This window comes from Cetorhinus maximus, chromosome 12, assembly GCF_964194155.1.
Source record: "Cetorhinus maximus chromosome 12, sCetMax3.hap1.1, whole genome shotgun sequence".
NCBI classification, from domain to species: domain Eukaryota; kingdom Metazoa; phylum Chordata; class Chondrichthyes; order Lamniformes; family Cetorhinidae; genus Cetorhinus; species Cetorhinus maximus.
In genome coordinates this window covers 25567070-25590715 of record NC_135890.1, presented here as the reverse complement: position 1 = coordinate 25590715, position 23646 = coordinate 25567070, and the positions used below count along the sequence as shown (strand labels likewise).

Below are 23646 nucleotides of genomic sequence, written 5' to 3'. Positions count from 1 at the left end.
AGTGTTACGTCATTAGTTTTTCAAAATGATGGAGTATTTGCACAGGCCATTTCTTCGTGAGACTAACTAGAGGAAATAGAGCCCATGGTAGGATAATTCATACATTGTCAAGGACAAATGTCAAAATGTAGAACAGTTGGTAGCACACTCGCCTCTTGAGTTTTAGATTGTGGCACAAAACTCAAGGTTGACGCTCCAGTACAGTGCTGAGGGGGTGCTGCACAGTTGGAGGTGCTATCTTTCGGATGAGACATTAAAATGAGGTCCCTTCTGCTCTCCTGAGGTGGAGATTATCTGCTCATTATCATATTGCTGATTCTGAGAGTTTACTACGCACAAGCTGGCTGCTGCATTTTGTACGTGACAACGGTAATTAAGCTTCAAAAGTACTTCATTGGGTGTAAAGTGCTTTGGGCATCTGGTGGCTGTGAAAGGTGCTATATAAATGCAAGCTTGTCTTTTTTTTGAGGAAAGAGTCATCTTCACTTTTTCTCGTTGCATAATTGCTTATATCTTTCAATATAATTATACTTTGATCACAATAATTCTTTAAAGCCAAACAATTTTTTTACCTTAACAGAAATGATACCTTCAATTGATAATAATTGAAAATAATTGATTTAAAATAGAAAACCAAAGACTGAACTTTCGAGCAACTTTCCTCCTGCATGAAAATGCCAACAGAGGCCCGAACCCGGAAGTCCCATCACCGAACCCGGCCTCTGCAATTTTTGCAGGGGTGGGGGAGCTGAGAGGCAGAATTGGGGGCAGCTTCTAAATCACACATCTGTGGTTCACGGAGGCAGCTACCCATATGAATCAGCAGCTGCCTCCACTCATGCGTGATTTTGGTGAGGTAGGTGTCTGAAACCCGAAGTGTGCAGATTAGGCCTGGTAGGACCAGGTTTGAAACTTGAGTATTTGGTTAGATAGCTAGGGTACCCTTTTGGAGATGTAAAGCATCGCTTTGAATTTGGTCCCCGGACACCTTTGGGAGAGGTCAGGTGCTCTTTGGGATTGTTAAAATTAGACATGAATTTGCGTAAAAAGTGCATAAATGCATCGGAACTGTCAAGTTGCTAAAGAATTGTCAAAGTTCATTGGAACTGTCCTAGCAGTCAAGGGATTTAACACTGCTGTGCTTTAAATTTAATAAAAATAGGTGGAGTTTAAAAAAAAATCAGTGATAACTGTTTCACTCTGTCTGCTGACATAAGACCGAGGGTTATCATTATAGGATTTGGGCTGCATGAATTATTTTACAGCCTAACATTATCACTGTGGGGTACCTGTTATGTGAGCAGTTTGATCAACTACTCCAAGTGGTCATAGAATAGAGATATTTGTTTTCAGAAGAGGTCTGAACTTCTTCAGAAGTACTTAAGTGAAATGTTTATCTTCATAAGGGGAAGAGTTAAGTACTTAAGTGAAATGTTTGTTTTCATAAGAGATTAGTTGAAGGAATTTCAATATATTGATTTTTTTTATTATCAATGAGTATTTTTTAAAATAGTGACATCATCACAACTTTATTTTATGTCAGCATGGCTCCTGGGGTTTGCCCATGGTGCATACTAGGTGAGTTGGAAGGGAGGAGGTAAGGGAAAAGGGTGGTGGGTGGGGGGGGGGTCATGGGTTGGCATGAGTTGGCATTTAGGCATAGAGGATATAAAGGGCCATGGGTTCATGGGTTGAGTGGGTGGTAAGGGATGGCAATAGGGGTATGAGTCGGCATGGGGGTGGGTAGAGGGGCATAAGGTGACATGGGGGTATGAGAGGTCATGGAGGGTGGGTACAGGGGCATAGGTTGGCATGGAGGGTATGAGGGGTCACAGGGGTGGGTGGGGGAATGAGGTGGCATTAGTTGGCATGGATGGGGCATGGGGAGTGTGTGGGGGGGCGGGTGAAAGGTAGGAGCTGGATGTTTTATTGTGTTTTTTTACATCTTTCACACAGTGCTGATGCACCAAGGCAGATCTTCCGGCTAGCTACCACTGCACGTGACAGCCTCCGCACTTATTCTGGGGGCAGCAGGCCCAACTTCTAATCCAGCCCGCCCCCGGGAACAAAAATCCCAAATTCCAGGCCTCTTTTGCCCAGGTCGAGTTCGTGGACCTGGGAAATGTCCCGATTCTGCACACCTGACTTGGGAATGAAAATCCAGGCCCAAGATATCAAAACATTGAGCTTAAGGGAATTTAACTTAGGAATGTTAAGTGGAAATGAGATTGATGCTGTGCCATAAAATATATCCTTTAAAACTCCTGTTCTATTTCCTGCTGCAAAAAGCCAGAAAAACAAAAACATTGCCGCCAAGAAGAGGGAGCATATGCAGTTTTGCTCTTCCACTCTGTTGGCTGTCACCCCATTGATACTAAATCATCTCACACATGTGTACATGGAGTCACTTCCACATAAACAGAATCAGTGTGGTCATATACATCATATATATGATATATATTATATATAATATATATCTCCAACTCAGTTTAAGTTCGAGGGAATGGTTTTAACTTGCCAAAATGCCACAATACTGACATTTAAATCTATTGTTCATTCTATTTATTATCCCATCAGGTTATGCTTTATGGGCTGAATTTTCCTCCCGTTGGGGGCGAAGTTGAAGAGCGGGAGCGCACAGGCGCACTTCTGATCGGCACCCCCGATTGGGGGCGAGGCGCCATTTTCCGTGGGTGGGCCAATTAAGGCCCGCCCAGCGTGACGTCCACACAGAAGTGCTGTGCGCTCCCTGTGCGGGTGGGGGGTGGGAGGGGGAATCCCAAAATCAAGAATGCACTCTTTCGCGCAGGTGTACAAGAGAGCGCACTCATCTCCCTGAGGCTAAGTGCTGCCTCAGGGAGATCGGCTCAAAATGTAAAAAACCTAAAAATAGAAAAGTAAAATTTCCCTTACATGTCCCCTCATGTGACAATGTCACATGAGTTGGGACATGTCCATAATTTTCACAAAAACTTTATTAAAATTTTTAAAAACATACATGAAACCTCATCCTGCCCGTGGATGAGGTTTCGTGCTTTTTCCAATTCGCACCAGGGCTCCTGACCTGCCCGCCAACCTTAAGGTTGGACGGGCAGGTCCTTTAATTACTTAACTGACTCTGTCAATGGCCTCAATTGGCCATTGACAGGTCGGTGGGCGCGCAGCTGATTTCGCTGCGCCCCCGCCTACCTGAAAATTTAAATGGGGTGCGGTGACATCAGGAGTTCCCCCCGACGTCACCGTGCGTCATTTTACGCGTCAGCGAGCGGGGGGGTCCGCATAAAATCCTGCCCTATGTTTCTAATCGTATGAAGGAAGCAACCATAATAAAATAAAATGACTTGAAAAACAATATTAAATCTGATCACAAATTTATTAAGGTGACAGATAGTTATTCAGGGGTTAATTACAAATCAGCATAGAGGGATGAACTAAATGATAGCATCATGCTCAGAGTGTGTTTTATTCAGCTGGCAGTGCTGTACCCAGGACAGGTGGCACACACCACAAAAATAGTGCACTTGGCAAAATCCTTGGGCCTAGCGCAGCTGGGGAACTGTTATAAAACCTGGTACAGCTGCCGTTCTAGTCACAATGGGCACTGCGGACAAAGCTGAAACAGTGGAGATACTTGGCAAAGGCAGAAAGCTGGCCCAGCAGGCAGCCACTGCCTGCAAAGATCCCTGTCTTGTTTGTCAACTCGAGGTTGTTCCAACTCGTCAATGACAAGTATGTATAATTAGAGAACAAAATTGGCCAAAAGAAGATGGAGTACAATAGGAAGCAGGACTTTTTGGGATATTTTATAAGTTGAAGGTGAGTACTTCAGGCATCTTTAATTCTGAAAATTTAAAAGGATTACAAGCAGCTTTGTATTGTGAGGCCCCGAAAAATTATTTGTAAAGTTCAGTGAAACTGAATCTTGAAATCTTGGCTGGAGTTTGTGACAAATAACTTTTAGTTCCAGTGTAACTATGGTAACAAGTTAATTAATAACACCTGTTTCAAAAAAAAATGGTACTGTAATGCTGATTAACATCCCATAGTTATTGATTATGCTATGTTGGAAAAAAGTAAATTGCTATAAGGTTTCTGTCTATTTTTAAATTTGCTGGAACAGCTGAAGATTGCCAAAGGATTACATAATTTCTCCGCTTCCCCCAGATCTCATATTTCCCCTCAGTGTGACACTTCATCCACTAACCATGTGAAAACTGACACACCAAGAGTTCGGAGAGAAGAGAACTGCAGTCTTGTTTTATTGAAGGCATATAACTCGGTCCGAGCCCCCAGTTTATCTGAAGTGCACATTGATTCCTTCTGTTGAAAGTTGTATTGCAATACTGAATAACCTATCCAATAGATACATTGATTATACATTAAGTAAAATATTGCTTTGAGGTTTTTTTCTGTAATTTGCAGTACCATCTGAAGATTGCCAAACAATTATATAATTCCACCCCCAATGACATATTTCACCTCAGTGTGACACTATCCACCAACCACAAGCTAAGTCAAGTGAGTCAGACTCAATTGGATTCAGCTTCCAGCTTCATGCTGTGGCAAATACTCCCATTTTATGATTTATCCAAGCTGTCCATTGAAACTAATAGCATTTATTATCATATTAATAGTAATGAACTTAATTAATACTAATTATAGACAGTTACTAGATGGAAACTATAGTTGACCAGTTGGCTGCCATTTATAAAGGGTACCCTTATCATTGAAAAGGCACTGGCAAAGCTCTGCAAGGGCTGTTTGTGTTTATGAACAAAATCATCCCTGGCACAATGCTGCCAACAATTACATCTCTGTGAGGAAGCAAAGGGTTTATAAAAAAAAAAGTATTTGTAAAATATTACACTTCTCTACAAAAGTTGTTGCCAGTTGAAAATTACATTGCATGCTTGTGCTTCATAAATTTCTGCTTGCAGTTTTCTGCCCTGCAAATACCTTTCAATCCCCGTGATCTCAAAGTGCTAAATAAGCATTATCAGGATGATTTATGATCATTGCTAATTGTTAGACTAATGTGACTCAGGTCTCTGTAACTCAACCGCTAGAATTTGTTCTGTAGCAAGCAATGTACATGCTATTTTCCTCAAAAAATACTGAAAACATATTCAGATGTTGCTTTCGCTGATCTTGTTTCCTCATGATGCATAGTCTGAACTAATGTCCAATTCAATTGAGTTTTGAATATTTCTGGGAACATTGTTGACATTACACAGTTTTAATTTATTGTGTGATCAAATTCAAGGGCATTTTCATGAATTGATATTTATGTACAGTAAGTAATAATCTCCAAGTCAATAAAATAATAATTCTACCATTTGGGAAAATGCTATAGATAATTGTGCAGAAATCAAAACATTTCATGTAAATGAATGGCTCTTGGAGAATCTTGGAGAAGTTACATTGCTGCCACGAGACTGCAATATGTGGCACCAGTAAAAGTAGCAGCAGTTAGAAAATGTGCATCCATTCAAGGAAGTTGCAATCGTTCTTGATTTCAATGGGGTGGAGCTATCAAAATTGATTCACTGAATCAGCAAGGTTAATGGCAGAGCAGAACAGATGGCCCAGAAACCTTTGGTATGTTATAAGTAATGGTGTAAATCAGTTTCACCATATCCTCCTGGAAAATCTACACTCAATAATGGTATACAACAAACATGCAGTCCAACAATTTCTGATCATAACCAATGTTGCAATCTTTTTCTGACAGCATATGGCTTGCAACGGTTCTGTTTTTGCCATTTGCAGCTCCTCTAGGCCTATCTTTTGTTTCTAAATTTGTCCCATTGCCAACCCTATACCATCGTCCCTTTTGTGATTTAATCTTCTCCTTTTGTTCTTCCCCCCACCCCTGTCCCTTGCCTCTGTACTTGGTTAAAACCGGCTACATCTGTAACATTTTCCAGTTCTGATGGAAGGTCATCAGTCTGAAACCTTAACTCTCTCTCCACAGAAGTTGCCAGACTTACTGATTATTTCCAACATTTGCTGTTTATACGCCCAATACTGGCCACGTGGACAGATGTATAATTCATACAGATGAATCGATTTAAGCAAATTCATCGTGAGCTTCAAACTAAAGCTTTCAAGGTCCTGGCGCTAGAAGATAGCATTGAATGATGAAGTTCATGCCAACATGCTAAATTAGGGTTCAACTTAAAAGACAATTGCAACAAGGCCCCTCAACCATGATTCATTTACAGTTGGGAGCCCACTCTGGATGAGGCTATCCTACCCAGAAAGCCGGCAGAGTTCATATTGTATGGACAGCACAGCTATTTGTGCTCTAATATTACTACCAATGATGATTAGATCCTGATTCTAGCTGAAATTGACAAACTTGCTTCCTGGGAAATGGAATTTGGGATGTCAACTAACGGACGATTCCAGAGTTTGAGTCTACTCAAGCAACTTGAAAAGTACTCCATGACCTTTTCAAAAATTCAGACTTACAGGGGAATCACAGGTAAAATCCCATACAAAGCAACAAATTAAAAGTTGAAATAACATTAAAAGCTGGTGTACCTTTTAATTTTTTTTATTCGTTCTTAGGGCCAGCATTTTGCCCATCCCTAAATACCCTTGAGAAGGTAGTGGTGAGCTGCCTTCTTGAACCGTTGCAATCTATGTGGTGTAGGTACATGCACAGTGCTTTTTTTCCATAGTAGTTTGAAAACCAAGTGGCTTGCTAGGGCATTTCAGAGGGCAGTTAGAAGTCAATTCATTAATTAAGAGTTAATTTGTTAGTATTAACAGAAGTGCTATACAGTGATGTTTATTTTTCTTACCGTGGTTCATGGTAATTCTGGTAAGAGTAGTGTTGCAGCAAGTTCCAGGTGATCCCATTGTCAGCAGAATAGTGCAGTAGAATCCCTTCTCCCGGCTGGTCTGGGGGCTTGCATGTGCTTAATACAGACTTGCTGCCCAAGCGAAGAGTAAACTGGAGGAACCTGGAGAATAGTAACAGTGTGAGGCAGGACAATGACTACCTTACATAAACCCATCCTTAAAACTACATTAAAATGTAGTTGCATGAGTAGCAGGAGGTGCTATTAACAGTGAAATTGTTCAGAAAGTCTAATGTTTCTGAATATTGGATTTTCTTGATTGTGGCACAAGTGGGTCCACCAGCTGCACATGAAAGCGTCAGGCCAAAATTAATTCTGAATTCGATGATTTACCAGGCTATGTAACTCAATGTCGCAAGAAAACCACATTTCTCCCACCACATAGTACACAAGTAGGCTCAACTTGCAAATTATATTTTGGTGAGCGCCTCACAGTTCCTAGGGTACAACTGGTGCAGCTCAAACCTATTTGTTTCTAGCCAGAGCGTCTCCAGAAATGGCTCCTCCTTCTGTTTCCCACACTGTTACCTCTGGACTCCTCAAGAATTGATCTTTACCCAGTTCTCCCTTTTCACTCCCTCTTTTAAACCTTCTACTGCTTCTGTGTTGTCAATCTGTTTTTCTAACATCCAGTCTTGAATGCGCTGAGATTTCCTCCAGTTAAACATTGGGAAGACCAAAGTCATCGGGTAGGATTTTCCGGCCCCGACACCAACAGGCATCATTGCGGGCAAAATTTGGACAGCTGTTGACTTTTAACTTTTGTCATAGTAACCAAAGATGGTGGGCCAGAAAATCTCGTCCACCATCTTTGGCTAACATGACAAACTCTGCATCCTCACCATGGATTCCAAGCCCTCCCCAGCCATTTTCTCAGACTGAACCTGACTGTTCACTACCTCAGTAATATTCTGTAATATATCTTATCTGTGCCATTTATTCTTTCATATATGCTCCCTTAACCTTAACTGGTTTTTTTTCCTAGACTGCACAGCGTGAACCTCTCTAAGGTAAAAACAAAATACTGCGGTTGCTGAAAATCTGAAATAAAAGTGAACTTCTCTAATCTGTTTTCATAGGTCATCGTCTTTTCATTTGGATCAGATTTGTTGCTCTTCCTTGTACTCTGTCCATTATATTTATATTTTTTACAGCATGATGATTAGACTTAAACACAATATTCTGAGTATGGTGTGATTAGCGCATTATAAGAGCTGAGTATAACTTGTCCAGATACTTATCTATGCTAATTATATGGGATGAGAAAAATAAAGCTAACTGACAACAAAAAATGAAAGAGTTTCTAACAGGTGGAAAATGATCCTTGCAACCGCTGTTATATGTGGTTTGTCTTGAATATCTGCTCAGGCTGGAGTTAAAATTTCAGTTGTGGTCTGTTGGTGCCATGGAATCCCTATCTGCATATTTAAAGGAGGATTCAATGGCTCCAGATGGGTGTCTTTGCCACTGGAAGAACAAGAAATTGACAGGTAAGATACCTGGGGTATTTAACTGCCCACCCAGCTGGTTTCTGTCAGCCAGGTAAGGTTAAAATTTCTCCCCATTATGTGGTGAAACTATACCACAGATTCAAACTGGCCTGGACCCTTTGCTGCCTTTGGACTGTAGGCTGACCAGTCGGGTTCAGATAATGGCAGATAAAAGCCAATCTGAGTCTGCTGGCCACAAAGTTACCAATTATAGAATTATCACCAATCATTGATCCTGCTCCTTCTTGTAGTTGTCAATCAAAATCACAACCCCCTTCCACCCCAGTTGACTTGTCTCTTTGATCTTTGCCAGGTGCTAGTCCAACCTGTTTCAGCATCTTGTGGTTACAGTGTCATGAAGCTATTAATGTATATATTATTGGAAAATATTTTTCTTTTAAAATAGAGGTTTAGTCTGTGGGTGTGTCTTAACTAGATTAAAGCCAGCTAGTCTGAGTGCTTTGATGTGTACTAGTTTTGAGATGTAAGAGAGGTAGAGTGTATTTGTATTTTTATTGAATAGAGCATTAAAGAAGCGGGGTGGGGGTGGTGAAATCTGGCACCTAGCTAGCAGAGACCAAGCAATATGTTTATATTACTAATTAAATTGGTACTATGAAAGGGGTTTTATTGTTAGAAGAGGGGGAGTTCAAAGGTGCTGGTGATACAATGAGAATTTACATTCAATGAGCTGTGTTGGGTATAACAGACAGCAGTTTTGTGTGTGCAGTGCAGAGGCAATGTGAGATCAAAGCAGCTGTATACCTACAACTGTCTCCACAGGGAGCAAAGTGAGAGGAACCTCATTTTGAATTCGTAAGGTGAAAATGCTTTGCCTGGTGTCTGGTAAAGTCTATGGGTTGCTGTTGCCTTAATAGAGATTAGTCTGGGAATTTGTTAAAAGTTATGGTAGTAGTAATTTGTAGCCATGTGCATGTATTTAATGTGTTGTAACTTAATAAAATGTTTCATTTAGTTTAATATAAAAACCTCTCGAGAACTGATGGTCTGATTCCTGAATTTAGAGCTGCATCTCAAACATACCACTTAAAATATAGGTTATGACAGTTGTTTAAAGTTTGCCACTGGGATTTTTAAATAACTCAGCTTTACCAAGGGCAGGATCTTCCAGTCGGTGAGTGGGGGCGTGGAACTCCCGACGTCACCCCACGTCATTTCCATTTTCAGGTCGTCGGGGGCGCAGCCGAGTCAGCTGCGCACCCGCCAACCTGTCAACAGCCTATTGAGGCCATTGAAATACTAATTAAAGTCATTAATGGACCTGCCCGTCCAACCTTAAGGTTGGTGGGCAGGCCGGGAACCCTGGCGGGCTTCGTTAAAAAGCATGAAACTTCATCCACGGGAGGGATGAGGTTTCACGAGGGTATTTAAATTTTTTTTTTAAAGGCTTCAATAAAAGTTGTGGACATGTCCCAACTCATGGGGCAGTTGGGGGGACATGTCAGGGAAATTTTTTTATCATTTGTATTACAAATTTTAATTCCGAGCCGATCTCCCTGAGGCAGCACTTAGCCTCTGGGAGATCTGTGTGCTCTTTCACGAAAGAGCGCACTCCCGGCTGAGGGAATTCACCCCGCCTCCTTCCCTGCACAGGGAGCGCATAGCGCTTCCAAGCGGATGACACGCTGGGCGGGCCTTAATTGGCCCGCCCACATAAAATGGCGGCTCGCCCCCAATTGGGCCCTTCGATCGGAAGCACACCTGCCCGCGCCTGTTCCTGCACTCTACCCCCACCCCGACAGGGGGAATATTTTTCCCCAACTGCTAGGTCATAACAAACAGTAGACGTTATTAAATTTTATTTCTTATAACCATTCAAACCATGCTTTAAAAAGATGCATAGGATATTGGCCCTTTGATTGAATTACTGCTGTAATAATCTAATTGTCAACAGATTAATATCAATGACTACACTAACCAATATTAGCATAGAAATCTTTCTTTTGTCAGAAACCAAAACTCAAAACATACATTAATTGAATTCTGCCTGACGGACCAAAACATGTAACCCTGTACCTTGCCGAAAGAGCTAACAGAAATTGGTATTAACCCCATGTAAGCTGTATCCATCAATAGCAAATCCAAAATAATTTTAACAAGTGCAAAAATGCTTCATTTTAGTCACAGCTCTTTAAACATCTACTACCTTGGCAATGAAAAAGCCAATGACTGTGACATCTTTTCAGTGCAAAATAATTTTGAAGCATTCGGAAACCAAATAGTAAGTAAGGGCTAAACTGCACGCATTACTACTGATCAGTAATTCTCAAGGTGTTAAGCTTGACGCCAAACGGCAATTCCCAAACTATGTGATTCCTAGACTGTGAGAATGATATTAATTCAGCTGAATAGTCTCTAATGCTCCTTTTGGCTGAAATCACCTAGCATTTATAAGACTTTGGAAATAACAATGCATTTGTTCTTCCAGATTCATCTCACCACTACTCAATAGATTTACTCCAGTCGTGTACCACATCTTGTGGCAGACTGATCAATAGGATGCCACATCATCACAAATTACAAAATGTAGTTAGGTCAATTCATCTCAGATGTGAGCATGCCATGCTTTAATTCACTGTGCTCATCTGTAGAAACTTCATTGCATTCTCCATCAGTGTGTCACTCTGGGTTGGAAGTATTGGCTGCAGCCAAATCATTTCTTTCTTGAATGATTTTGCTACGCTTATGCTGTAATTCAGTTTATAACTGGTAATACTTAAAAGTAAGGCAGTTCAACTTGTAGCCCTAGAGGCACATATTGGCTGTGAACCCCGCAGCTCAATCTTCAAGGCTGAAACAATTCAGATCTATTTCAGCTAAAATACTTATCTGTTGGTGGTCTGCTTCATTTTGTGCACATGGAGATTTCCAAATAGCTGATTTGAGCTCTGCTCCTATTTGTGAATGGGACACCAAGATCTGCAGTTTAATGGGAACATCAATGTGACCCTTTTATTTCAGATTTACAGCATCCGAAGTATTTTGCTTTTTTATCAAGTGACCTTTACACGTGGCCCCAAGACTCCATGGTTTGCACCATTTTGCTCCACAAAAAGAAAAACTTGGACACTCCCATTTTAAAACAATATTTCACATATTCTATACTTGGATCCTGATTAATTCTAGCACAAACATTTTATTTTCTCAGCCACAAAACACCTGCAAAGAAAACTTTTGATCATAGGTAGAAATGTTGAGGTGAAATGAGGTCATTGAATAGGAAACTGTTCTCCATTCTCAGAGCAGCACCAACTCAATTAAAACAAATCTACTTGCACATTATAGAATGTTAGTCTGACCTTTTCTTTCTCTCTTAGTGAAGTTAATAACATTTATTTTAACATTATATTGACAGATTATTCAATAAAGAAGCCTGACATAAAGATTTTCTGTTTTTAAACAAGTACGGAACAATACTTGGGGTGTTAAAGTTCGAGATTAGACTAAACCAGCTATCTTGACCCACTGTCTTCCAGGCTTAAAGCAGGATGATAAAGATTGTGCTGTGTTTACCATCATGTTACAGTGCCACTCAGCTGTTTGACAATAAACGGGGATTGCATCCCAAAGCAACTCAATGACTGAGGAGATTGACCTCAGAGAAAAAATCTTTCTCTATAAAGAATTCTGCAGACAGTGATATAAAGAATAATTTTTTCAAAGTAAAAGTACGCCATTTCTGTATGAACTCTAGCAGCCATTTTAATTCCTATCGTTTATTAAATACCATCTTACTATTTACCTGGCTAGCGTACTGTCAAGGAAAGAAGTAATGAGCTCTCGCCTTCCCTCTTTGTTAAATACCAGAGCCTTGCCACTCGAGAGGACGCCACAACCAAAGCCAAGTTCTGCACCGCGGATTGAGTGGAAGTTGTGGTAGGATGAGAGTCGGGAACTACTAAAGCTTTCTGAAATGATAGTAGGAAAGGTTTGCGAAGCCATGTCACATCCAGGCCCTGAAAATCCTGGGTCACATCTGAAAGCAAATAGAAAAGCAGATAGATTCACATCAAAAAACTAACAGCAAACATAACTGGGCACAAATCCTTTACAGTATTTTTTATTTAATGTAACATTTTAAGTAATTAATGATCAAAGTGTTTAATGCATTTCTAATATAAGCATCATACATTAGGCTGTGATTGGCTTCCTTTGAATTACTGCAGTCCCAGCTTCAGAGGTTGTACTGTCAGTTGACTCAGGTTCCTTAAGTCTGAAGCTTTTGAATTATGAATCACCAGAAGCAGCTTTGTGCTATGCACTCATGTCCTTGATAGACTAGGCTTAGACTTGTAAAGAATTGGTAAGAGACAGATAATATTGATTTTCTTGTTTTGAAACACAAACATAGAGTGCTGTAGGAAAAGGCCATTTGATCTCACAGCCATGCCACTTCTTGAGGGATCTTATTTTCACTTTCCTGTCTTCTCTCAGTCTTCTTTCTACAGAAAGATGTACACTTACACTCGAGCCTATTTATTTGCCTCAATGCTCTTCCATACGAACTTATTTCAAATGTTATTGCCCTTTGTGGGTAACTGTTCTACCTAAATTCCCTATTACTCCTATATTTTAAAAAAATGTTCTGGCTCAAGTTGGAACTTCTGCCCCATTGAAGGGAATAGCTGCTTGTAATTTGAGACCTATATTGTTAGGAAGAATTTACTTAGATTAACCTTTGTCAGTACCTTTCATAATTTTGGAAACTTCTAATTAGCCCAGCACAAAACCTCCTCTTTTCCAATCTTTTCTTAATCTTTGCCTATATTGTTCTTGGAATATTGGGCTTTTTTGGTTTTTGCTACACACTTTCAGATATAGTATCTGGAGTTTAGCTTGAGCATTGATACTGATTATGATATTTTATTTAATTAATAATTATAAATTATGATTTTTTTTGCTGATCTGGCGATTTGTGAAAAGCATAATCAAAGATCCTTTTACAAAAAAGCGGGCAGTGCTACAATAGGAATGGAGTCTAACTATTGCCTTGATATTATTTTGTTCCTCTTCTAATATAATCCAGAACCTATTTTCACTGTTGTTGCACAATGCGCTGAACAATGCGGTTAATTTTGATTGTAACACACAAAAAACTTTTCCTAATTAGTAAATTGTCTCATTTCTGAATTTCAAAAATTGAGGCTCAAATCCAGGGGTCTGAGATCTTAGTGTAAGTGCTAGGATGTGCCAGCTGGTAATCTCCACCACTCACCCTGTGGATTTTGCAGGACCAAGGCAGATTCCTTAATCAGCATAGCATTGGCAGGTATCTCTGCTACTACTGGGGTATCTAAGGCTCCTGCCAGAAGAAGGTAGCAGGAGATGTTGTATTTCCTATTTGGCCACCAATCCACCAGCACCACTGGTATAGAAGATGCAAATAACATTCCCACATCACCTCTCTTTATAGTTGTCCTAAATCTTTCAAGGATGCAGGCCAAGTCCCAGATCTGGAGCCCAGGGTTCCACTTCCACAGATCAGTCTCCTTATTTCTAGACAGTTCCTCAGGATCGAGGGTGACTTTCTTCCACTCCAGTTCGAAGGATTCTGAGGTGACTGATAAGTCCAACGTGTGATCTGCAGACTGCCATATACCAGACAGGGGTGCTTGGACGGTCAGATTGATGAGTTGTTTGGGAGTTTGTGCGCTCTCTCTGACCTCTTGACTTCACCTCTGCATGTTCCCAATTAAGTCTCTCAATGGTTTTGATGCCTTCCAAAATCAACCTTCTCCATTTTGGTCAGTTAAAGTACTCCCATGAGTTGGCAAGGATATTTGACCCCTTCAAGGATGCTTTGAGAAAATCCCTAAAGCATTTCACCTGTCTTCCTGGGAGTCTCTTGCCACAACTGAGTTCCGAGTTGAGCAGTTTCTTCAGGAGTTTTGTATCAGGCATGTGAGTGACATGTCATCCCTGTGGAGTTGGTTTTGAGTGATTAGCACTTCAATGCTGGACATGTAGGCTTGGGGGAGGACACTGTCATTGGATCACCTTTCTTGCCGCCGGATATGGAGGATCTTGTGAAGGTACCACTGGTCATACTTCTCCAGAGCTTTGAGGTACCTGCTGTAGGTTGTCCAAGACAGGTCAGTGTGCCTTCTTCTATTGGGCATACACCTCAAATCCTGGGTTCAGGGACTCATCCCTTCCATCCATGCCCTCTGATGTTAGAGGCCTTTTTAGGGAAAACAGAGGTTCATCCTCAAACAAGGCCCCGTGAATAGTTGCAAATGCAGACCAGGATCTGTATTTCCAAGTTTTGGCCTCATTCATAGGCCTTCTGTCCAAATCATAGTGGGACTTTGTGAATGGGGCTATGCTCTTTATTTTGGCTCCTTGCTTCCATGCCAATTAATTCACATTTAATGAAAGGTAATTGTTAAGATGTGAGTTTCACTGTCAAGGTCAATATTTATTGCCCATCCCTAGTTACTCTGAGAAGGTGGTGCTGGGCCTATTTCCTGAATGGCCGTTGGTTTGATACAACTGAATTGTTTGCTCGGCCACTTCAGAGGTCAAAAAAGAGTGAATCACGTTAGTTTTGGGTTTGAAGTCACACATAGGCCAGACCAGGTAAGGAGCTAGGTTTCCTTCCCAACAGGACATTAGTGAACCAGTTGGCTTTTTAATGACAATACAACAGCTTCATGATCACTTTTACTAACAAAGTTTTATTTCTGGCCCAGTTTGCAATATGATCCAAATTCTTCCCAATTGGATTGCAATATTGCTCATTATTTGCTATATCTCTAAGTTTAGCATCTGGAAATTTGGGGACGCTGCCTTTGATACCTTAGGCCATTTATATATATCTATCTCTATAAGAGCAATGCCTGGGGTGCATCACTTATAATCATTCTTCAGCTTGAAAGGTATGTATAGCTACCCTCTTGTTTAGAGCTATACTTTACTTCCTATTCCAAGTGTGTTGATCTGATGCTGGCCCTCTGTGCATGGGGGAGGATTTTCCCCTTATCGGGCAGACAGGCCCAGGAGTGGCCACAAAACAGTCCGCAGCTCGCGATCGGGCCTCAACCGCAATTTCACTGGCTGGGCAATTAGCGGCCAGCCAGCATGAAACGCACACTGATAACCTCAATGCTGCAGGGGTGGGGGTGGGAGGAGCGCAAGCGCTGAAGTGTGCAAATGCACAGGGGTGTGATCAGTGAAAGCTCCCCAAAGGCACAGAGTGGCCTCAGAGGGCTGAAGATTTTTAACATGAAAAATAAAGATTTCACAATAGGGAAAACATGTCCCCATAGGGGCATGTGAAAAATGAGTTTTAAAAATGTTTATTTTTTTTTTAGTGGCTGATGGAAACTCATCCTGTCCATGGATGAGGTTTTGCAAAAAATGCAAAGGTTTCCAAAGGCCTATTCGCCTGCCCGCCAACCATAAGATTGGACGGGTAGCGAAAAATTCAATTTAATTAAGTGATTAATGGGCTTAATAGCCCTCTCATTTGTCGGTGGGCAGCTGCCAACTCTCGTGCGCGCCCACTGACTGAAATATCATGCGAGTGCGCGATGACATTGGTACGCTCGTCCGACGCCATCGTGTGCTATTTCATGCTCGTGCGTGAAAATCGAGCTGAAAATCCTGCCCATGATTTTTGAAAACAATTATCTGTGGGATTTTTCTCACTTAATCTGACCATAATAACTTTAGGAACACTTCAACACAAACTCATTTCTCTGAATTGTTTTAAATTAGTTTTGATATTAGGATCTCTGAACAGTGAGTGAAATTAGGCAGTCATTCATCAAGTTTGTGTTAGAAGTCAGTTTGGTTAATTTAATTGATTGCTGTTATCAAAACTCCAGAGCTCATGAGTATATTTCTGAACAGTGGGAATGAGAAGCAAAGTTTTCAAATTGTACCTACTGCCATACAAATATAAGATCATAATGTGTTCTTTACAAACATCGCACAGGATATAAAACACACACACACAGAGGAAATCTTCCCTCAACATTGCCACAGAGAATACCTAGGGCAGTTGTTTCATCAAACGCTGAGCATGGTTTACAATTATTATGATGTCTTGCATCTTGATTCATTTGAGAGAGCAAATTACATGGCAAATGTGTTGCCACACACTCCTGTCACATAACTATTAGCAAAAATAGAGAGTTCTGCCTGTTGTTTCCACAGTTGCTTTACCATTTAACCTGACTGAAGTGAGGGTTGTGAAATTTTTCAAGATTAGTATTAAACTGCATCAAACAAGGCATTATCTACAGGAAGTTTACTTAAAGCCCACTGTGCTGGATTGGTAAACAGTTCCCAGTTAAATAAACAATTCTGTTTTCTTGTGCGTGTCATATGGGTGAGATATTGGGGATACTGAAGCAAGAGTAATTGTCAAAGCATTTAGGTCAGTAAGAATGTTTTAATTTGTCGGTGATATCACAAAGTCATGTTTAGACTTAGATGAAATAATAGCAAATAATGAGGTTTCATCTTACTTGCATCCGTTGGTGGTGCATCGACCTCTACCAGAACACAATTTGTAGCACGCAGGGCCAATGTAGACTGCAGAAGGAATAAAACATCCCAAAGATCAGACTATTGCAATGTTAGTTAGCTTACAAGATTGGCAAAGGGAATAAACTTACTGGCATCGGGTAAACATGTTGCATTAAGAAAAATGGTTCCTTTGAGTATCTGAGATAACCTGATTTGTCCTCATATTGACAGTTTTGCTAAAATTATGAACAGGAGGAATTTATTAATGGAAATATGAACAGTGATATGGTTAATGCCAATTATATCTGCCACCACCTTTGTCAATTAAGTTTTCATTCTTCTTTACCTCTGGTTTTCTGCAGTTGCGATTCCCCTTTTGAAGGGAGTGAATTAATTTGTGTTCACAAGCGGCCTTGGTGCTCTACTGCTTCACCCAGGTAGCCACTGTTTGAACCTGGACTGTCATTGTTGGTGGGCGCGTAGATCATGTGCAGAGTTCAAAACCCAAGCCTAGCACTATCCACATGGGCTTCAGGCAGGGGCAGCTGGGTCATAGACAGGATGGAGAGCCATGGCCAGTTGTATCCGAGCCCAAGCACAATGAGACTCTTGGACAATTAATCTCAACATACTCTTACCCTAAGTTTGGTTAGGAAAATAGAACCTTTCTGGTATGTATGGCTGAGACTCAAACAAGGGGATGCATTTACCCTGTGGGCCACTGGGAGATATGATTTTCTTTTTTTTTGAACCATTGTTTTAATAAAGCACTATACAAGTTAAAAAAAAAACAATTCATTGGAAAAATTTTCTGAGTAGGACTTCAGAGTGGGCTGTCTATCTGCCATTAGTTATTGTTCGTAATGGAGTTTTCCAGGTTACCCAATGAAAAAGTCAAAGGAGTTCAAGTAAAGCAAATGAAATATATAAGCAAGTAAATGGTTGAACACAACTTGGTCAACTGAAATCACGCTGCCATTTTCTGTGTTGTTTTAATTCTAAAAACATGGTGTTACTAACCATTGTCAATTGCCCACATATTTCCTGCGACTGGGCCCATCTGGCTCCAGCGAAACCTGGTCCCAGTGGTGAGCGCTGCATATGGTAGAGGAATGGTTATACGACTCCACCTTTAACACAGGACAACATACAAGTTACAAATGACAGCTTCAATATTGACAAGTTCATCTGTTCAGTTAGTTCAGTCACTTGTAGAAGATCGATCAGGTGTGGGACCAGCCTCATTTAAATTTTTTGCAACAGGGTCCTTACACTATTTCACCTGCACTCGTGTAGTTTGCTGCTGGTGGGATGGTAATGGGGGTATAGGGGAGTGAAGACAGGGAGGATAATGCATTAAGCACCATAGCCACTTAGAAGGTTAAACTGACCGACGCCTTCATTGGTTCAATTAGCTGCTTTTACCATTTAAAGAATGTGTTACTTTATGCTTCCTCTAACAACAATGAATACCTGGCCTCTGCTGGGGATACTAACTATCTAACGGTGCTACAGTGATAACAACTGAAATGTGAATGAGGTCACTGAATATTATTGCCTTTCTTGAATGTATCTGTTCCGTGGATGCTTTCGCTGTCTGACAGAAGTGATGTTGGACACATAAATGTGCAGGGACCTGGTTTTGGCATCTCTGCTTAATTTCTCTGCCCATCCCGATATCACTGTTAAACCAGCAGAAAGTCAGTTAAAAGTCCTGACCATCCAAATTAACTGCAGAAAACCTCTCTCTATTTTTCATACTAGGTATAAGTGAGATAAGGTCATGAATAACATGACTCTTTCAACGAAAAACTTCATAGTTTTATCAGTCACATGATTGGCATTATTTTGCACCAATTTACATCACTTGTTTTATAATTATTATTTCTAATTATTCTGCTTTCTTGCTTGACTGTCTCCCTCTTTGATTTCCAGTTGAGTAGCCAACAGCCATCCCTCTCCTCACCCCATCCCACACCTCTGTGTAAATACACAGGCAACCCTAACTATGCCAGTGTATTGTCCTGTATGGTTCAAATCCACAATCTTTTTGTTTCCAGTGCATTCACTCAAAAGGACGTTGAAGGAAACTGTCCATTAATTTTTAAAGACAGAAAACTGGGGTTGCACTATTTCTGCTGAAATTGAAGGGTCATGGGACTAATCTCATGTGACTAAGAGGTTCATCAAACCTCAAAAATATTTATGTATTCCCTTAAAAAAGGATCTTTAAAAAAAAGGTCAGGTTTCAAGTTCATTCTCTTTGATAAGCTCCGCTTTTCAGTCTTTGAATCATTCCGCATTGGGATGCAATCATTTAAAGGATTCAAAAATTTTTGTCAAAGATAATAATGGAATGTTAGTTAGACTCTTACCCACTATAGTTTTCAGAAGAATAGACGGAGCTGTGGGGATGGTGTGGGCCAGTGCACAGATCAGGTAGACACTCCATGTGCAGCAGGGACCAGGATCGTCCATGATTAGTCGAAAACTCCAAACTTATGCTGGTGTCACAGAAACGCAAAAGAAAAAGTGACCATCACTTTCCTTCACAAAGAATGATCTAGTACAGGTGAGTGGGGCGAAGGGACTTTAAAATTCAGGCTGTAATCTGTGGAATCTTATAAGGCTTCAGCACAACTAACCAAGAGCTGACAGAATCTCTGCAGAGACCTTCTGCAAATCCCAAGCCTTTGGAAGGGAAGGGGAATTGATCCTGAAAGAGACATGTTATTTTTCTGAACAGGTGAAATGGCCAAAGACTTTATTTTCAGCTAACCCTATAGGTTTTAAAGGAACAACAGTGGGTTGCTCTGCCACACAAAGGCACAATGGGGACAGGGACCTTTACATAGACAGAAGGCCTTCCTCAACCCTGCAAATGATTCTGTTCCTGTGACAGAGTCCCCAGCTTTGGACCAGGATAGATGGAAGTTCTGCCTCATGCTCCAGGCCTATGTAAATTGGCAGCTCTAATTCTCAAGTCTGGGCACTGTCATGTTTTTCTGGTGACACCCCTAGATAATCGGAACAAAAACTTGTGTTCATCAACTCACTGGAATTACACTTATTTGAACGGAGCAACAGGTCACTGAAAGCACAAACTGAATAAATTTTCAGTGCAGACAGTTTTAGAGCTCCTCATTATTACAAAACTAAAGACTTTAACCATCTTATCATTAAATATTTAATAGTAATGAAAAGACAGTTCCCAATGATGAAGCACAGCAGTAATGATCCTTTATTACTTGTAGAAATTAAGAAAAAGTTTGTTACTGCAGTTGTGTACCATTTCTAAATGGAAAATAGCTCAAGAATGATGAAGAAAACTCAATCCAGTGATCAAGGGACTAAACCAAGTAGCTTTCTGGTCTGCAAAGCTCACGGTGACAACGTTGAACTATCAGGGGAGCTATGTACTATTTTAGAAGTTGTTAAGCAAATTAAGAAAACTTCACCAGGTGATCGATTTGTTGTTACCTGTTGCCTGGTTGATGAGATCCGCAGCCCATATTGATGGAAAACTCTGTTAAGTGAGAAGGTGTTGGTGGCATCACAGGTAGAATGTGGAAGAAGTCCACAGCCCACACATTCCTGTTCAGTCCTTGGTGACTCTTCTGTTTCAAGCAGAACTTTGTGGCTGATGTCTGCAGTTCTGGAGTGATAGCAACAGAAACCAGGGATGGTTTCTGCAAACAATACCAATAGGTTAAACATGTAGTCCTCTCTTTTACTCCTTTAATTTAAGCCAATAAGTGTGCATTGAACATTGCCATGCTTCTAAATACACTGAAATTAGGCAAGAATTGTCATGTTCAGTAATGACATTTTAAAAATACTAATGACTATTGAGGATCTTGGTCCATTGCTGTTGAAACAAGGAAATTTTCACACCTCACACCCTTCCTGAGCTCAAAGAGACTCTTGGAAACAAGGAAACAAGGGGCAAAATGGGGAATTATAAGTAATAAATTATACCTTTTGGCTCAATAATTCTGCAATGTGATTACAGGCAAATGGACAGGAAATTGTTCATTTACACTAAGTAGCTGAAGAGGACTCCAAATCTTCAATATTTGACTTTATAAACAACAACAATTTATATTTATATAGTGCCTTTAATGTAATAAAACATCCCGAGGTGTTTCATAGGAGCATTATGAAACAAAATATTACACCAAGCCACATTAGAAAATATTAGGTCAGATAACCAAAAGCTTGGCCACCTGGAAACGCCATAGGATATGATGTCACTACCTCAATTGCCCAGCTGGGTAATGCAGCAGTTGGCTCTGACTGATTTACAGCAATCATAATTAAGGGCCACAGTCAAACTAACAATGACTATATTTTGGGGTTTAGTCCCTTCACTCAGGGTTGGTTCAGTTGGCTAGATGGCTAGAGTGTAGTGCAGAATAAAGGCAACAGCACAGGTTCATACCAGCTGAGGTAGTTCTTGGGGCCTGCCTCCAACCTTACCTCAGTGATATCCTGAGCCATGACTAGCAACTCTTGGACAACGAGTGTGCTACATAGAGAGGGGGAGTCCCTTCACTCATCCCAAGCAACTATTCAAAAACTATTATAATAAAATATATATGCATATACACAGATAAATATTACCATGAATTAATGAAGATTTTCACCAAGTAAGTATTCTTATCAGTTAACATGTTATCAATGTTTGAATCTTATCTTTTAAGAGCACGTCTCCCCTTTCTGATCTCTCTGGGCATATACCTCCCATCACTTTGTTGCCTGCATGCAGACTCCCCCTAAAGCCTTTCGTCTGTGGCTGACGAGAAATAGTGACAGCAGACAACTCTCTCTTCACTTTTCCACATCTTCCTGGAGAAGCTGACTGCCCTCTAACTGCCACACGACAGTGCAGATGTTGTAGTGGTTGGAAACTTAAGAGCAGAAGCTGAAGATTGAAACTGTACCCCATCACTATGTCACACTATCTTTCCTGTCCTTACTTTCATTCAGCTGGAAAAAAAACCTGTTAAATTAAAAAGTTTGCATCATGGTTTGATTGATGGGAGTTAGTTATCCCTGCACACTCAAATATACATTGCACATTGTCATCCCAAATAACAATTTTAAAACATTGGGTAATTAATATTAGCCATTTTAATTAGATGCAGCAATTTTACCTACCCTAAAGGTTGAAAAAGGCAACACATCCAAAACATGCTCTTTTCTACCCTCAACCATGGCATAGAGTGTGACATCGTTTTCATGTGATTCCCCTGGATTACATGAACCACCTCCTGATAGAAAGAGATAGAACATTATTTCCTGTGCAAATAAGGCTATCGGCAAACTATCTGATCACACAACTTCTGGGCATACAAAACACAATATAAACTACCCTATATTTAATTACATTTTTTATTTTGTTTGGCTCATAGATACAATTCAAATCACATTGTTCCATTAATTTGGCCTTATAAACATATATAGTTACAAAGAAAATATTACAGTCTGATTGCAAGGCTACTGGATGCCTGTCTCTATACTGAATAAGTCAGAACTGCAAGATAAATCTAAGGAAACTCTTGCTGCACGAATGCAATTCTAGAAGGGAGCCCTCGGATGGCGTGTGGGCCCCACCGGCTCGACAGCGGGCGGACAGCCGACCCCCGCCACCGAAACGGGGCCCGCCGCCATTTTGAGTGGACGGGCCAATTAAGGCTATGCGCTTCCTGTGCGGGGGGGTGGAGGGATTCCCCATCTGTCACAGTGCGCTCTTTCACACATGCGTGCAAAAGACTGCACTGCTCCCTGAGGCAAAGTCCTGTCTCAGGGAGATTCGTGAAAGGTAAGTAAAGTCTATAAATAGAAAAATATTTAAATTATTAACATGTCCCCCTCATGTAACAATGTCACACAAGATGGGACATATTAATAATAATAAACACTTAAAATTTATTACATTTTTAAAAAACGGACATGAAACTTCATCCCGCCAGTGAAAAGACTGATCATTATTTTATGGCTCTTTATGGCTAAAGTTTAGATAGTCTCTCTATTAAAACGTTGCCATTCATTCCCAAAAGTGGTCTAACCATCTTATGTTTAAGGATATGCACGTACAGCCCAATATTCAATTACACAGCAGTATAATTTAGGGGTGTAACAGTATATTTCACATAGCCTTACGTTATTTCATTTACATGTGATCTGAACTGGATATTCATGATTTTTTGCATGTGTACGTCTTCAGTCTTTTCGAAGGTGACCACGAAAACACTTTTTAGATGAAGAGTTAAAATTTCAGAGCAAACAAACATAATTACTCCCCGCTATGCTTCCTGTCTTTTCCGTTCACTCACCCATGCTAAAATAAAATCTGAGATTTCCATCATTAGTTGTGTCCAGGAAGGGTGTGCAAATACTTCGGTCTCCATCTTTGTGGAACACAAGAGATGAGCCTGACTCAACTACACCACACTTGGTGCCAATGGTAGCTCCTGATACTTCCCAGCTGTAGAGAGAAAGAATGCAATAAACAGCCAGCACAGCCTATTTCTGCTTTGCACTTTAATTACAGTCACGATAACACTTAAATCCCACTTTACTTTATAAATATCAGCAGCACATACATTATTGTTTTAAGAGCTGAAAATTGAGGAAGCTCAACTTTGAATAAAGTTGTCTGATAGGCTTAATAAAAATAATTGTTAGGAATGTTAATGTAAACTCATTTTTCTTAACCCCAGAGCAAGATATGAAATGTTAATCTGGGGTTTGAAGGATACAACCTGTGGAATGTGACTTTGTTAACA

At 40.5% G+C, this 23646-nt stretch overlaps 1 protein-coding gene across 5 annotated transcripts in view; it reads right to left on the bottom strand.

Moving 5' to 3' along the window:
- The window catches only part of reln (reelin), a 366824-nt gene that overhangs the window by 175580 nt on the left and 167598 nt on the right, over nt 1–23646 (bottom strand). For all 5 annotated transcript variants that reach the window (XM_078553223.1, XM_078553220.1, XM_078553221.1 and 2 more), the window contains 8 exons: nt 23194–23345; nt 22016–22128; nt 20336–20544; nt 19231–19359; nt 17876–17985; nt 16855–16921; nt 12123–12356; nt 6810–6971 (listed from right to left, as the gene is read on the bottom strand). In XM_078553223.1, coding sequence (XP_078409349.1) covers nt 6810–6971; nt 12123–12356; nt 16855–16921; nt 17876–17985; nt 19231–19359; nt 20336–20544; nt 22016–22128; nt 23194–23345 — 1176 coding nt within the window. The remainder of the gene's footprint in view (nt 1–6809; nt 6972–12122; nt 12357–16854; nt 16922–17875; nt 17986–19230; nt 19360–20335; nt 20545–22015; nt 22129–23193; nt 23346–23646) is intronic.